Here is a 14,580-nt window from a genome sequence, read left to right on the forward strand (position 1 = left end):
GCAACAAAAGTGAGTACACCCCTAAGTGAAAATGTCCAAATTGGGCCCAAAGTGTCAATATTTTGTGTGGCCACCATTAATTTCCAGCACTGCCTTAACCCTCTTGGGCATGGAGTTCACCAGAGCTTCACAGGTTGCCACTGGAGTTCTCTTCCACTCCTCCATGACGACATCACAGAGCTGGTGGATGTTGGAGACCTTGTGCTCCTCCATATTCCGTTTGAGGATGCCCCACAGATGCTCAATAGGGTTTAGGTCTGGAGACATGCTTGGCCAGTCCATCACCTTCACCCTCAGCTTCTTTAGCAAGGCAGTGGTCGTCTTGGAGGTGTGTTTGGGGTCGTTATCATGCTGGAATACTGCCCTGCGGCCCAGTCTCCAAAGGGAGGGGATCATGCTCTGCTTCAGTTTGTCACAGTACATGTTGGCATTCATGATTCCCTCAATGAATTGTAGCTCCCCAGTGCCGGCAGCACTCATGCAGCCCCAGACCATGACACTCCCACCACCATGCTTCACTGTAGGCAAGACACATTTGTCTTTGTACTCCTCACCTGGTTGCCGCGACACACGCTTCACACCATCTGAACCAAATAAGTTTATCTTGGTCTCATCAGAGCACAGGACATGGTTCCAGTAATCCATGTCCTTAGTCTGCTTGTCTTCAGCAAACTGTTTGCGGGCTTTCTTGTGCATCATCTTTAGAAGAGGCTTCCTTCTGGGACGACAGCCATGCAGACCAATTAGATGCAGCGTGCGGCATATGGTCTGAGCACTGACAGGCTGACCCCCCACCCCTTCAACCTCTGCAGCAATGCTGGCAGCACTCGTACGTCTATTTCCCAAAGACAACCTCTGGATATGACGCTGAGCACGTGCACTCGACTTCTTTGGTCGACCATGGCGAGGCCTGTTCTGAGTGGAACCTGTCCTGTTAAACCGCTGTATGGTCTTGGCCCCCGTGCTGCAGCTCAGTGTCAGGGTCTTGGCAATCTTCTTATAGCCTAGGCCATCTTTATGTAGAGCAACAATTCTTTTTTTCAGATCCTCAGAGAGTTCTTTGCCATGAGGTGCCATATTGAACTTCCAGTGACCAGTATGAGGGAGTGTGAGAGCGATGACCAAATTTAACACACCTGCTCCCCATTCACACCTGAGACCTTGTAACACTAACAAGTCACATGACACCGGGGAGGGAAAATTGGGCCCAATGTGGACATTTCCACTTAGGGGTGTACTCACTTTTGTTGCCAGCGGTTTAGACATTAATGTCTGAGTGTTGAGTTATTTTGAGGGGACAGCAAATGTACACTGTTACACAAGCTGTACACTCACTACTTTACACTGTAGCACAGTGTCATTTCTTCAGTGATGTCACATGAAAAGATATCATCAAATATTTACAAAAATGTGAGGGGTGTGCTCACTTTTATGAGATACTGAATTTGCATGCTGCTTCCTCTGTAGTTCGCTGTCACATTGTGTTCTTGATGATTTGCTCTCTTGGCCTTCATTAAGTTTAAGGAGACAGGTACAGTTTTTACTTACAAAGCTATATGGGGAAAACACCCTTCTTATTTGTGTAATCTTGTGTTACCTATGAGCCGCAGTTATGATTCTTGCTCTTCCAGACGGAGGCTCGATAGGGTACCCAGGATTTGTTCAGAACTAGGGGGAAAATGGTTTCTTGGCTTTTGCTTATTTTGTGCCCTGGTCATGGAATAATCTTCAAGAACACATTACAGCTTAATCACTGTGTCCCAGTGGGTGAGTTTAAAGCTCTGATTAAAATGTGTAACTGATATTCATAGCTGGATTTTGTATTATGCTTTTTTTTTTTTGTATTATGTAAATTTATGTTTGTTTTTGTGCTTTTGACTTTTAAGTTTGTTACTCCGTAACGGCGTGCCTTCTCGTCCAGGTCTCCCTCGGAAAAGAGATTTAATCTCATGGCACCTCTTGGTTAAATAAAGGCTGAATAAATAGATAAAATAATGCTGTTAGACGTGCACAATAACCTTAAACGCTGGACAGAGTAAGGAATTTGATAAGGGGAAAGTAGACTGTTAAGGACTGTTGATTAATCTCAGAATTTATATTCATCTTGGCATTTATGGCAACATGAGGAAGAAGGTCATGCAAAGTCTTGGCTACGTATGAAGAGTAAGCTCTTGCGAATGCGTTAGTGTTAATAGTTTACCCCTGCAACTTTTCCTCTGTTCCCAATAGTCTAATATGTATAGACTGGATTTCAAAAATGCTGTTATTCCAAAATGACCAGATTTACTTCAATATTGACATTTTTTGTACAAATGCATTAAAAAAAAAAAATTATTGCCAGTATTATTGCACATGTGTTCCTTCATTCATCTTCAGTACATTTGAAGTAAGAGTGTGTGTTTGTGGTAGGTCTCTTCACAATGCGAGTCCCTAAGGAGACATCAGGACAGCACTTTGAGGGACTGCACATGCTGACCAGTCTCTTGGCCCCCACAGGTTCCAGGTCTGCACAACCTCTGGTGGAGGAGATTGGTATGTTCGACTGTAACACTGTCCCAAGCGTTGACCTTCTGTCACTCCAACTCCTCTAATGTCTTTTCTTTGTTGCCAGAGTTTCACTTTTTCGTTTTTTTTTTTCTCCCTCCTCTGCCTGACTTTAAAGGAGCATGCAGCATGAGCGAGCCATGTCAGGAAGATAAAGATGAAGAAGAGGATTTTGATTGGCAGGTAGAACAGCAGCCATACATTGAGTCCTCAGAAGAAGACCTGAAAAAGCTGCAGAAATATGGCTTCGGGAACCTCAGGACTGGGGTTTTCTCTCGACTACAGGTATAAAGAATAAACATAAAGGGAATAAAAACATGAGGGGAAAAAAAGAACGTATAACTGTCTGTGATCTCAGTCATTTAAGCAGCACTTCTGAGCTCGAGACTGTCAGGACTGGAAGTTTTGGAAGCACTTTGTCACATTTTCAATTCACACTTGGTTCATTTGACTGAAACTTGTAACTTCTGACACCCAACTTGGCAAAAACAAAGAAAACTCCCCCTCAGCTCTTTAGGTATTCCTGTTCATAAAGTCAGGAAGTTGTCCTCAACCCCGAGTTCATCATATCAACTTGACTGCTCACACCATTAGCAGTAACTAAAGTACCACTTCTCTACTTTAAATGAAATTATAGTAGCATTTGTGTTACTCAACATTGTCAATCAACAGACACATTAGTTGGCTAAATCTATAACATGATAGCACTATAATACAGTTCAGTGTACCGTCCATGAACTGTTTAGATCACTCGTACCACTAATATGAGATGGCTGTCTTGTTGCAAGATCATGAGCTTTTTATGCTCAGACCGAGCAAACACTTTGTAGCTCAGATGTGCAGAGGCTGAAAATTTCCACACCTACGAGCTCACAATTCTGGGTTAAGTCGAATGCGTCATTAGTTAACCGATGAACATTAAGCGACAAACGTTTGCTTCCGTGTGCCGATCAGGAGGAGCTGTCGGAAGTGATCGATGTGGAAGACCCCGAAAACTCCACCCCTGCCGAGCGGAGATCTGATCGCTTGGATTCAGAGACCACCATATTCTGTACCGACCACTATCTGTGAGTGTATCTGTCGTTCGATTATCTACTGATCCGACATCGCACGCTGAGACACCGAACAGCACGGACCCCCACATGACATTTCACTCGGTCCTTCGCGTTGAAACCTTTATGAACAAGCCTAGTTAACGCTGTATACGCGTTGTGCAGATGGTTAATGTGCCGAAGGATAAAGCTGTAGCGTTTGTGATCTATGATTTATCAGCTAAAGCTGTAGTCAGACCACACTTTCATGAAATTCGCCCAGGCAGTTTACTCATAGCAAAAGAACCAGTGTACGACATAAATGAATCATTTGTTTCCGGTAGTGGTTACTTTCGATTTGTGTCAATATTATCTCAGGCTTGTGAGCCATTAAAAAACTACAAGGCAGGACTTTGGTCTTTTCGGTTGGTAAAAGTGGAGAATCTACACACTAGACTTCTGCCTTACTTTTTTTTTTTATCGGTTGCTTGTATGGTTTTTACGACGTCAAGATTAGTCATAGTACACGATCAGTGCTTACCTCACCATTGGACATTTTCAAAACACCTATTAAAAAAGCTAAGCAATGCTGCACACTGCCCTGCAAGTTAGTCTTTCAGCTTCTAATGACATAAACGTGATCAATACTGACAACGGGCCTCGTTTACAGTGGATATAAAAAGTGTACACACCCCTGTTAAAATGGCAGGTTTTTGTGCAGTACAAGAACGACAGAAAGGTAAATCATGCCGGAACCTTTGTCGTCTTTAATGTGCACTTGCGAGTATACAAAGAAAAAAAATTGTATGGGGAAAAAAACGAAAACGAAAAAACTTGCAATAACTTAGTTGCGTACGTATGCACACCCCTACACTAGGGATGCACCGAATGTTCGGCAACCGAAATTATCCGGCCGAAAATAGCAAAAAAAAAATCTAAGTGAATACGTGAACAGGCCGAATAAATTCGACCGAACAATGACGTGTTTGATGACGCGACCAAATAGTCTAGCAACCAGAGTGAGACGCACGAATGTCACGACCTCGATGAGGGGGCGCGCGCAAAACACGAGCTACGTGCACGAGCGCATGCTCTTCGGATGTTGACGACCGTGACATCGTTTACTGTGGACACGTGCCTTTGTTTTGTTTCTGTTCCGGAGTATCATGTTACGTCGCCGGAAACAGGAAACGGGGAAACGGGCCACACCCGGCCATAAAACCGTTTATCAGTCGACTGTCCGATTACTTTTGAGCCTGTGAAAATGGAGGGACTCTTAAAAAAAAATGTCTGTAAATCCTAACCGGGTAAAGCCGTTGAATTAAAGCTAAAAGTCTACATTTCAATCACATCTCTGATTGCTTCATTTCAAATCCATTGCAGTGGTGTAAAAGGGCAAAGTGACAAAAAAAAATGGTGTCACTGTCCAAATACTTATGGAACCTGACTGTAGCTTTAAAGGGTTCACAGAAAATCACACGGATTATTCTTAGAATAAAAATCACGGATGTATACTTAAATCTAATCAGTAAAACTGTTGGAGTAAACGCAAGCCCCGAACACACTCGCAGCTGAAAATTTGAGAAACATTCCGATGAAAAGACACTTCCTGTAAAATCACAGAATTAGAATCGCAGTTGTGCATCAGCAGTGTCTAAGCTGACATGAACATGCATAGGAGCTCCACAGACACAATCTTGTTTGAGTCTTGTCTTTATCCCTAACAGGTTGGATTTATACGAAGGTGAAGAGATGAGGCAAGTTCATCTTAATTTTAAGCCATGGTGGAGCGAGCTGAAGCCAGACTCCCACGCCGAATCCGGTGAGTGAACATCTTAAAGAACCGCTCCGATCAAACCAACACAAAAACACCTGACTCCAAATGGTTACTTTCGTGGCGTATTATATAGATTATGTACTGTATTATAAATAAATAAATAAAATTTTACCAGCACACGAGGGTTGTTAAGTTTGAGCCCCTGAGGGAAAGCTTTAAAGGGAACATCTATCTTGAAACTCGAAAATGCGTTCTCCGGCGCAACAAACATTAAAAATACAGCAATACAAGCAGAGAGAATTGGATTTTCCCTGACTGGAAGAAATCTATTTTACTATTGTAAATGAAAAGCATTTTCTTTTTTCCAAAATATTGTTATCGAGAAAGAAAACATACTTCCTGTCACACAGCAACAATACCATTCTCATTTTTTGTTATACTCGCATGTATACACACACACATACATACATACGTAGCGTAGAAAAGAAAAACAAAATTAAAGAGTGCAATCACAAACACCCCCACCCGACACCCCCCACCCCACCCCTGCTCATCGTGGCTAACCAGTATCTATATCTGGTTATGTGTATGTTGTATAATCCATCAACAGGCACAAAAATTCAAGTGGGAAGTGTCTAGATCCTTAAAATATGAAAAAGGGTTGCCATTTATTTTAAAAATCATCGTATACTTTATTTTCTCGAGTTTAAAAAAAAAACCCATCACGTCCTTTAGTCACTGGGAGATATATGGATGGACAGTAGGGAACGTCTTGCTATTAGGGATGTGAAAGCGATCGTATCTTTTTGTACAGAGCGTACTGGAACCGAGGCATCGGGAACCCCAAATATACGAGTCAGTGGGCAAGGTTTTAATCTACTCTGAGAATAGTGGACATGATGGTAAAGAAACCAGTCCAAAAACCATGGAGATCAGGGCAGAAGAAAAACATATGGTCAAGATGACCGGGAGAGCCATGGCATTTATCACACTTGTCCTCTACTTCTGGAAATATTACAGAAAGTCTCGACAAATGTCCATATGTAAAACTTTGACCTGGATGAGTCCAAGACGAGCACAGGAAGCGGTAGACCGTATCCTACCTGTAGCACGTTCCCAACACTCTTCACTCGTCTCTACTCCTAACTCCATTTCCATATGAAAAGCATTTTCATCTACATCCGTCGCCTCTGGCTTGCTCATTAGGGATCAATTTATACATTTAAAATCTATATATACAAAATTTCTGTAAAGCTGCTTTGGGACAATGGTCCATTGTTAAAAGCACTACACAAATAAAAATGAATTGAATCTACAGCGGTTTGAAATTGGTTTGCATAATCCTTACTATTATTATTATTATTATTATTATTAGCGTTATGTCACACAATGATTTGCATTTCCATCAGTTATCCTACTGAACCCACGTCACGTAAACTTGAGTTTCCGACGTAACCCGTACACGTCGTGCATATTCATAAATCCTGGCGTCCTTTATGAGAGGAAAGATTCGGAGGCGTTTCTAAGCCATTTTAATATCGGACCTTTAAAAACTCCTTAAACAATTTATCATTCATAATAGATCATCTAAAGCTTTACAACGAGCCTTGTAGGAGTACTTTAAAAGAAGAGTACGTTTAAAGCAACGCTGAGACTAATACTCCAGAACCATCTGCGCGGGGCTGGCTGACGTGTCCAAAATCATCACGTCATGCCACGTACGATAATCTTCATAATTCCGACACGTGACGGTATTTTTTTATTTTCCGACGCATTCAGCACGAGGAAAGGTTTAACTGTAGCGCCTGCAGTGTTCGGCTGTGGCTTCTGCTGACTTGCAGGTCACTGAAATCAAATATTCACCCAGCTGCCTAGATTGTAAATGAACAAAAGATTGATTGTGTTCCCACCCATTTTCCCTAACGTGTCATTTGTACAGCTTGAGTGTTACGTTCTCCTAAGCAGACGAATGTCAACACTGCAGATAAAATGAGAACGTTTGTAAGCATACGGGTTGGCCTGCATCTTATTCTTGCTGTAGCTTGCTTTGGGTAGTAGTAAATACGAAGGTGAGACGTTGTGCGTTGTTGTTGTTGTTGTGTTTTGGGCTATAATATCAAGTGAACCCTAGTAACCCAACCAGTTAGTTTGAAATCCTTTCCATTTCCAGATTTAACCCCGGTCTGTTGTACGACGTCGTGTTCACCGCGCACCTGATCTGCCAGATCCCTCCGTTCTACGGTACTGAAATGTGATTTCGTTTCAAACGATCCCTTGATATTAAAACTCGTACGACGCCCGACCTTTTTCTGCCGCGGCGCAAGTTTAACGTTCGAGAATTGCTAGTACTCCCGTATGACCCGATAAAGTAAATAGTACAAATGTCAGCGCTAAACACACATGGTCCTGTTAATCAGTGAAGTAATCAGTGTAGGAGGAACAGTGCATGAAAATAGACGTCAGGCAGCTTCGCTGATGGCAAGAAAAAGCGAAGTGTGACTTGTTTCTCCGTGGACGTTTAGAGGTACACAGGATCTAAGCAGTTTGATATTTAATTGGTTTTCTCCACTCTGAAGTCCTTTCTTTGTCGCTATCAATGGCACCACCTCGTCAGGCTTTCATACTTTTGCAAAGACTGATCGATTTTTTTTTTTTTAAACCTGTAATGAAAAATACAGCCGATGAAGGTATCGGGAGAATTTATACATTTATGTGAATTATTGCCGGTATACTTAAGGGGGGGAAAATGTATCATAGGTGTGTTTTTCTTTGCACTCTACTAGAAGTTAGTCTTGACTTGAAAGATCACCATTTGTAGTTTTTAGCACTCCAACTGCTGTGTGTGTGTGTGCAGAGACATTTGTCACTCAGGTATAGTGAAATGAAATGAAGTCTGGTTTAAATGGACAGTAGTTCCTCCTTTAACCACAAGGCAGCGACACTACAGTTTCTTATCACTTTGTAGAATTCGTAAAATTTTATGCCTCCTGAATTGGAAATGACAGATTTTGCGGTTTTGCTGACGCTTTATTCAGCCATCAGTTGTCAGAATGAACCAGCAGGTGGCATCACTTTGCCAAGAACCCATGTCAGAGTGTGGGATTTGGGGGATTTGTAACTAAATCGCTAATGACAACGTAATTTATTGGCTCTAGTACTGAGATTGTTGCTCTTTGGATCTTGTGGTCAGTTTAAATTGCTTAACTCGACGGTGACTCATAGAATAACGTTGTAGCTGTGGTGTTAAATTGCAGAGTCATTTTGCAACTGGTATGCACCATGATTCATTTGGGTATTTTAGTCAGTGAGGCATACACACCAACCCAAACTGCCTACTCTCAAACCCACTGTCAGGCTGCTCTCTCTCTCTCTCTCTCTCTCTCTCTCTCTCTCTCGTTCCTGTCTCTGGCATTTAAAATCAATGGGTTTATCTGACACATTTAAAGCTGTGATGCATGGGTCATTGACTGTGTGTGTGGGGGGGGTGTGTGCATGCAGAGATGAGAGCGATTAAGCGCTGCAGAGATGTAACGACAATTCAATCACACACTCGCACACTTTGTCTGCCTTGAGCAGCCTGTTAATTTTACAAAAGCCCTACGGCTCTGACGAACAAATGACTCTCAGCCACCAGCGTATGGTGGCTCAGAGGAAGCCCAGGAGGGGAGAGGATTAAGATGGAATAGATAGTGCTATTGAGAGACGACGAGAGAGAGAGAGAGAGAGATAACGATGGGAGGGGAGGCGTGTGTCAGATCTGCAAGAGCATGACTGTGCCACCGGAGCGGCTGTCAGTCTTCTGTAAGCAGACATCAATCAGCAGCGTGGAGCTTTGATGCGTTCACTGCGAGACATGCCCTGTAAAGAACAGCTACTTAACACACACACATTCTTCACCTGTCTATCTCATGGAGTTATCATCCGGGTGCACACGCACGTGTATCTCTCAGCATCAGATTCTCAGATTCCATTTATGACGAGGAAGCCTTTCAGCCGATGGCTTGTCTGCGTTATTGTGTATTTTCCTGACTGCTTTTTAGAGACTTGCTCCAGGCCTCGTTTAACCAGCACACTCATTAAACGATGAGCCTTCATGCGTGCAACACTTCTAAAACACACTAGCGGCTTTTTTTTTTTTTTAATAAAGAAAAGCTCTCGATTCAGCATTTTTTTGCACAAACACAAAAGTCTTTTTCATGCGATAATATGTCAGGATGTATTTACGTACCTGCCCGTGCGAAACGTAGACCTATTTGATCTGATTTTCCGTCAGTCAGCCTAATGCTTTGGACTAATTCGATATTTATGCGCAAAGCATTATAGGCTTTGACATGTTATTAGCAACCTCGCTCATCTCAGATTAAGTAATGTAGCCACACAGTATAGAGCCTCTTAGACAATGTGGCTCAGAAAAAAAGTGGGTTTTACTGTTCTTTTACCGCGCCACATGTCAGAACTCCGATGCGGATGTTTTAAAGCTGTAACGAGCGACATACCATTGCTACACTTAGCCACAAGTAAAATATGAAGAAAGTATCAATTATGCAAGAATTAGACATAACCAAATAAAGAAACCTCAGTGTTTAAATACAGTAATGCTGAAATACAGTGGTTCCTTTCTGAAATTCATTACACAAAAATCTAAAAATATAACAAAAGTTATGCACAATGTTGTCTTTTGACATTCAGACACAGACACCAGACCACAGGGTTTCAGTAGGGTTTAAATCCAGAGCCTGAGATTGGCAGTGAAAGAAGGTTTTATGGGGATTATATCCTGGTACCGAGTAGAATCGATGATGCTATTGATCTTCATACGTGTCCCCAAACCAGAATTGGTCAGATCAGTGTGGGGAAATTTTTGTTATGGCTTAATGTTTTTTTTTTTTTTTTTTTTTTTAACTGCTTATGTATTTACATCCACTACCTGTTTCTTTTGTATGAAAAATTCTTTGAATTTGAATGGGGGGAGGGGTCTTATACCCTAAACTCAAAACCCTGAACCCAAAGCTTTTAAAACCCTAAACTTAAACCCAGTATCCTAAACACAAAACCCTAAACTCAACCTTAAACCCTAAAATAAAAACACTAAACAGAACCCGCTAAACTCAAACCCTAAACTAAACTCTAAACTCAACCTTAAACCCTAAACTCAAACCCCTAATCTCAAACCCTAAACTCAAACCCTAAACTCAAACCCTAATCTCAAAACCCTAAACTCAAACCCTAAACTCAAAACCTAGACTCGACCTTAAACCCTAAACTCAAACCCTAAACTCAAACCCTAATCTCAAAACCCTAAACTCAAACCCTAAACTCAAAACCTAGACTCGACCTTAAACCCTAAACTCAAACCCTAAACTCAAACCCTAAACTCAAACCCTAATCTCAAAACCTAGACTCGACCTTAAACCCTAAACTCAAAACCCTAAACTCAAAACCCTAATCTCAAAACCTAGACTCGACCTTAAACCCTAAACTCAAACCCTAAACTCAAACCCTAATCTCAAAACCTAGACTCGACCTTAAACCCTAAACTCAAACCCTAAACTCAAACCCTAAAACCCAAAACTGTAAATCCAAGCCCAGACCCCTGAAGCGTTCCTCTCAGGAAAACCCTTAAACGTTCTTCATAGAGCACTGCAACATCTAGCATTCCAAATTGAAAAAGCATTTTTCTAGGAGGGAACTTGAGAGTATCTCAAATGTCAGCTGTCATGTTTAATGTCAGTGTTGAATTTTTTATGTTTTTGCCGTTGTTTCGCTCTGCTATGTTCTAACACGCTCTGCACATTCAGCTGATGGGCTCTTTAGTGTCGAACCGGGTTTGCATTAAAATTCATTTTGCTTCCCCCACAAGACATACTGCAAACAGGAACACTTTAATCAGCAACACATACCAGCCTCATGGTAGTCCTAAACGTGTGAATATCTGCTGACACATTGTGCATCACAGATCTGCCAGGTGGAACAAACATCTCTAATGTCTATTTACTACAGAAATGTACCAGTACTGATCTGTAGCTGATGAACTCTTACACACACACACACACACTCACACTGCATTAAGCTTGTCCTCATGTAAAGCCACCTTTTATTGCTCTTTAATTGCTTGGATTGACAGTTCCAAGCAGGCTGGCTGTGATTCAGACATCGTAAATGCCACTGCCAGAATACTTCTCCTGCCTCCACACTCCATCAACGCTCTTTGCTTTTCAGAGATTCCCCCGACTACATCATCCTTGTTAAGTCATAAAATTAAAGCTAATTAACTCTGATGCGTTTACTTTTTTTTTTTTTATGATTGTTGGCCCGGTTGTTGTTTTGGACTACATTTCGGAATTACAGAATGAACCGCCTTCGGAGTCGGATGAAAACCCGCCTCGGTTAGCGCACTTTTGATGCGCAGCAGTGAATTGATTTCGAAAGATTTTTCCTCATAGATGGATGAAGTATTGCGACACGTAATGATGTTGAATCGGCTCCGCAATCCACGGCACAAACTCGACTTCATTTACACGTGGACTGTCCGACTCGGTAAAAGACAACACAAGCATTCGGCACACAGTCCGGTGTTGCGGTGTTGCTTTCCGACAGACATCTCCAGTTACCACTTCGTTCTCATCAGGTTGGCACTGTATCTGTAGCCTAGTCCTGGAACACTGGGTGTGAGGTGGGAATACGACCTGGATGGGACACCAGTCCATCCAAGTGCACACCTGCATTCACACCTAGAGTTACAGTCCCCTCCAAAATGATTGGCCATTTCTATTGTTTTTGCTATACATCGAAGACATTTGGGTTTGAGTTCAAAAGATGTGACGATATGAGATGATGGATCAGAATTTCAGCTTTCATTTCCTGATATTTACTTAGAACATGGCACCTTTGGTGGCAGACCATCCCATTTTTAGGTGAGCAAAAGTATAGGAACAGAAATTTCCCCCCTGATGAAGACATTTATTGAGTTCACAGTGTGTTTTGGGTCAATAGCCAAGTTTCCATCCACTTTTTCCATCCAGTCGGCCTTTTACTGATAAAATGGCGTGTGTGATGTCATCCTTTTAAAAAATAAATAAATAAATTGCCGCGTACATTTTGGTGTATCGCAAAAGAAATCTGCCCTTGCGCTGTTTCCATGCACAATTTTGTGTATATCGCAGATTGTGTACCTTGTGTCCTCAAATCTTTGTCAAATGGAGAGGGCTTTGAGACAGTTAAATGAAATTGTCCAGCTTACTTTGATTTTAATTTCACAAATAATTGCAGTTGTATGAAATATCCGAGGACGAGGTCAGAATGGAGAAGCTGCTTGTCTGATGGAGCTCCAAGTATGCTACGAAGCCCATGGGCATAGCCAGGGTGGTTCATCAGGAGAATCGGGAGAATTCCCATTGGGCCGCTCCTAAATCGGGCTCATCAAATAAGCATGTTACATTATTGCGTGACTGAGAACTAAAGTAACGAATTACACTACATTTCTATTTAAAGCAACGCGTCAGTTACTAATGCATTGAAATGTGCCGTTTTCTCACGTCACTTGGCCAAGCGCATGTGCGTTCTCTCTCTCTCTCACTCACACACACTTACACACAAGTGCACGTGCTCAGGTCATTACTATGTGGTCACATGCCGTGACGCGAGGTAGCTGCCAAAAAAGTATATTTCTTACTGAAATACTACATATTTGTTTGAATGCAAACAAACATTTTTTGTTTACTTCATGACGTTACAGTTGGACTTTTTGTAGCAGAAAACAATACTCGGTATGTCATTTGTTCTTTATCTTTATATTCTTGTTGAAACATGTCAGTAATAAATATAGCGGGATAGTAAGAAAGCGCTTCATTTATCAAGGTTCCACCATGAAAACAGAATGGGTAGGTCTCGGGCATTAAACACCCAAGCTGAAAATGCGTCCCATTCCAGCCCTGCCCATGGTGGAGGTAGTGTTGGAGAGCTGCGCACATCATGGGTCTCCACCGACCACCGGTTCAGACCAGAATGCCGATTGCTCTCACCCTGCTCAAGCTGGAAACCTGCGGCAAGTACAGTGTAGTGGGGGAAACGTTCGGGGTTAGTAAAAAGGACTGTCCATGGATATGTATATGCTGTGTGCACGGCTATTAAAGAAAAGGCTGTCGGATGTACCGCAGGCCAATGAGATTGTATACCGTAATTCCTTTCCGCACCTTCTGTCAAAGTTGTACGGTGCGCTGGATGGCACACACATCCCTACCCTTCCCCCGACTGATTTAATAAATTCCGTCATGTTCTCGGACACTTTTTTTTTTTTTTTGCATTGAGAAGAATGCTATTCTTCTCAACAAAAACTGTTTCTAAACTATTTTTTCGCAACATTTCAACATAGAGTTTATGCGCTAAGGCTAAATAAAAATGTTGACACTTATAATACGATAATTTGCATTTCCATCAGCTGTATCGGTAAACATTTCAATGCGCTGAACCTTTTATCGCAAAAAAAAAACCTCGGATGGAAATGCGGCTGTTGTCGTGCTGCGTCGTGAAGTTCTTCCCATGTTAGATTGGATGCATGTATCTGTAATTTGGAAGACAGAAGGTTTCTTTAGACTAACTGAATTTATTTTGCTGCAACCATCATGAGTTCCATCATCAATAAAGACTAGTCAGCCTGTTCCTGAAGCAGCCATGCTAGCCCAAGGCATGACACTACCTCCGCCATGCTTGACTATTGTTTTTGGGTTTTCCTTCACAGCTCTCACAATGTTTCTGTCTTCAATCGCTGTTGTTTTTCTTGGCCAACGTGTTCCAAGTCTGGTTGCTCAGTACACCAGGGGTTTCAATCTTTTGCAGGACGTTCCAAATTGCCGTATTGGTTATGCCCAATGCTTGTGCAAAGGCTCTGATAGATTTCCCCTCTTTTCTTAGCTTCAGAATGGCTTGCTTTTCTCCTATAGACAGATCTCTGGTCTTCATGTTGGTTTATCCTTTTTAACAACAAATGTAGCATAGGGCTCAAACCAAGAGTTGATATTCAGAGCTATTAATTCTTTAAACAATCAATTTAACAGGGCACAATTGAGCAGCAAGAAACAGTCACATGTTCTAATGTCTGAAAAAATGGGTGGGTTCGAACAAAAGGCGCCATGCTCTAAGTATTTAACACATTTAGATGTATGTGTTAATATGAGGAAAGCTGAAATTTGGGCTGAAATCGTCTCATATTCATTTTGATCTCAAACCCAA

At 41.9% G+C, this 14,580-nt stretch overlaps 1 protein-coding gene across 2 annotated transcripts in view; it reads left to right on the forward strand.

Annotated features, from left to right (window-relative positions):
• Window positions 1–14,580, forward strand: part of shq1 (SHQ1, H/ACA ribonucleoprotein assembly factor) — a 63,725-nt gene that overhangs the window by 9,287 nt on the left and 39,858 nt on the right. For both annotated transcript variants that reach the window (XM_017479886.3, XM_047158688.2), the window contains exons 4-7: window positions 2,410–2,532; window positions 2,663–2,829; window positions 3,499–3,611; window positions 5,303–5,397. In XM_017479886.3, the coding sequence (XP_017335375.1) occupies window positions 2,410–2,532; window positions 2,663–2,829; window positions 3,499–3,611; window positions 5,303–5,397 (498 nt within the window). The remainder of the gene's footprint in view (window positions 1–2,409; window positions 2,533–2,662; window positions 2,830–3,498; window positions 3,612–5,302; window positions 5,398–14,580) is intronic.

Source organism: Ictalurus punctatus, chromosome 11 (genome assembly GCF_001660625.3).
Source record: "Ictalurus punctatus breed USDA103 chromosome 11, Coco_2.0, whole genome shotgun sequence".
Lineage (NCBI taxonomy): Eukaryota > Metazoa > Chordata > Actinopteri > Siluriformes > Ictaluridae > Ictalurus > Ictalurus punctatus.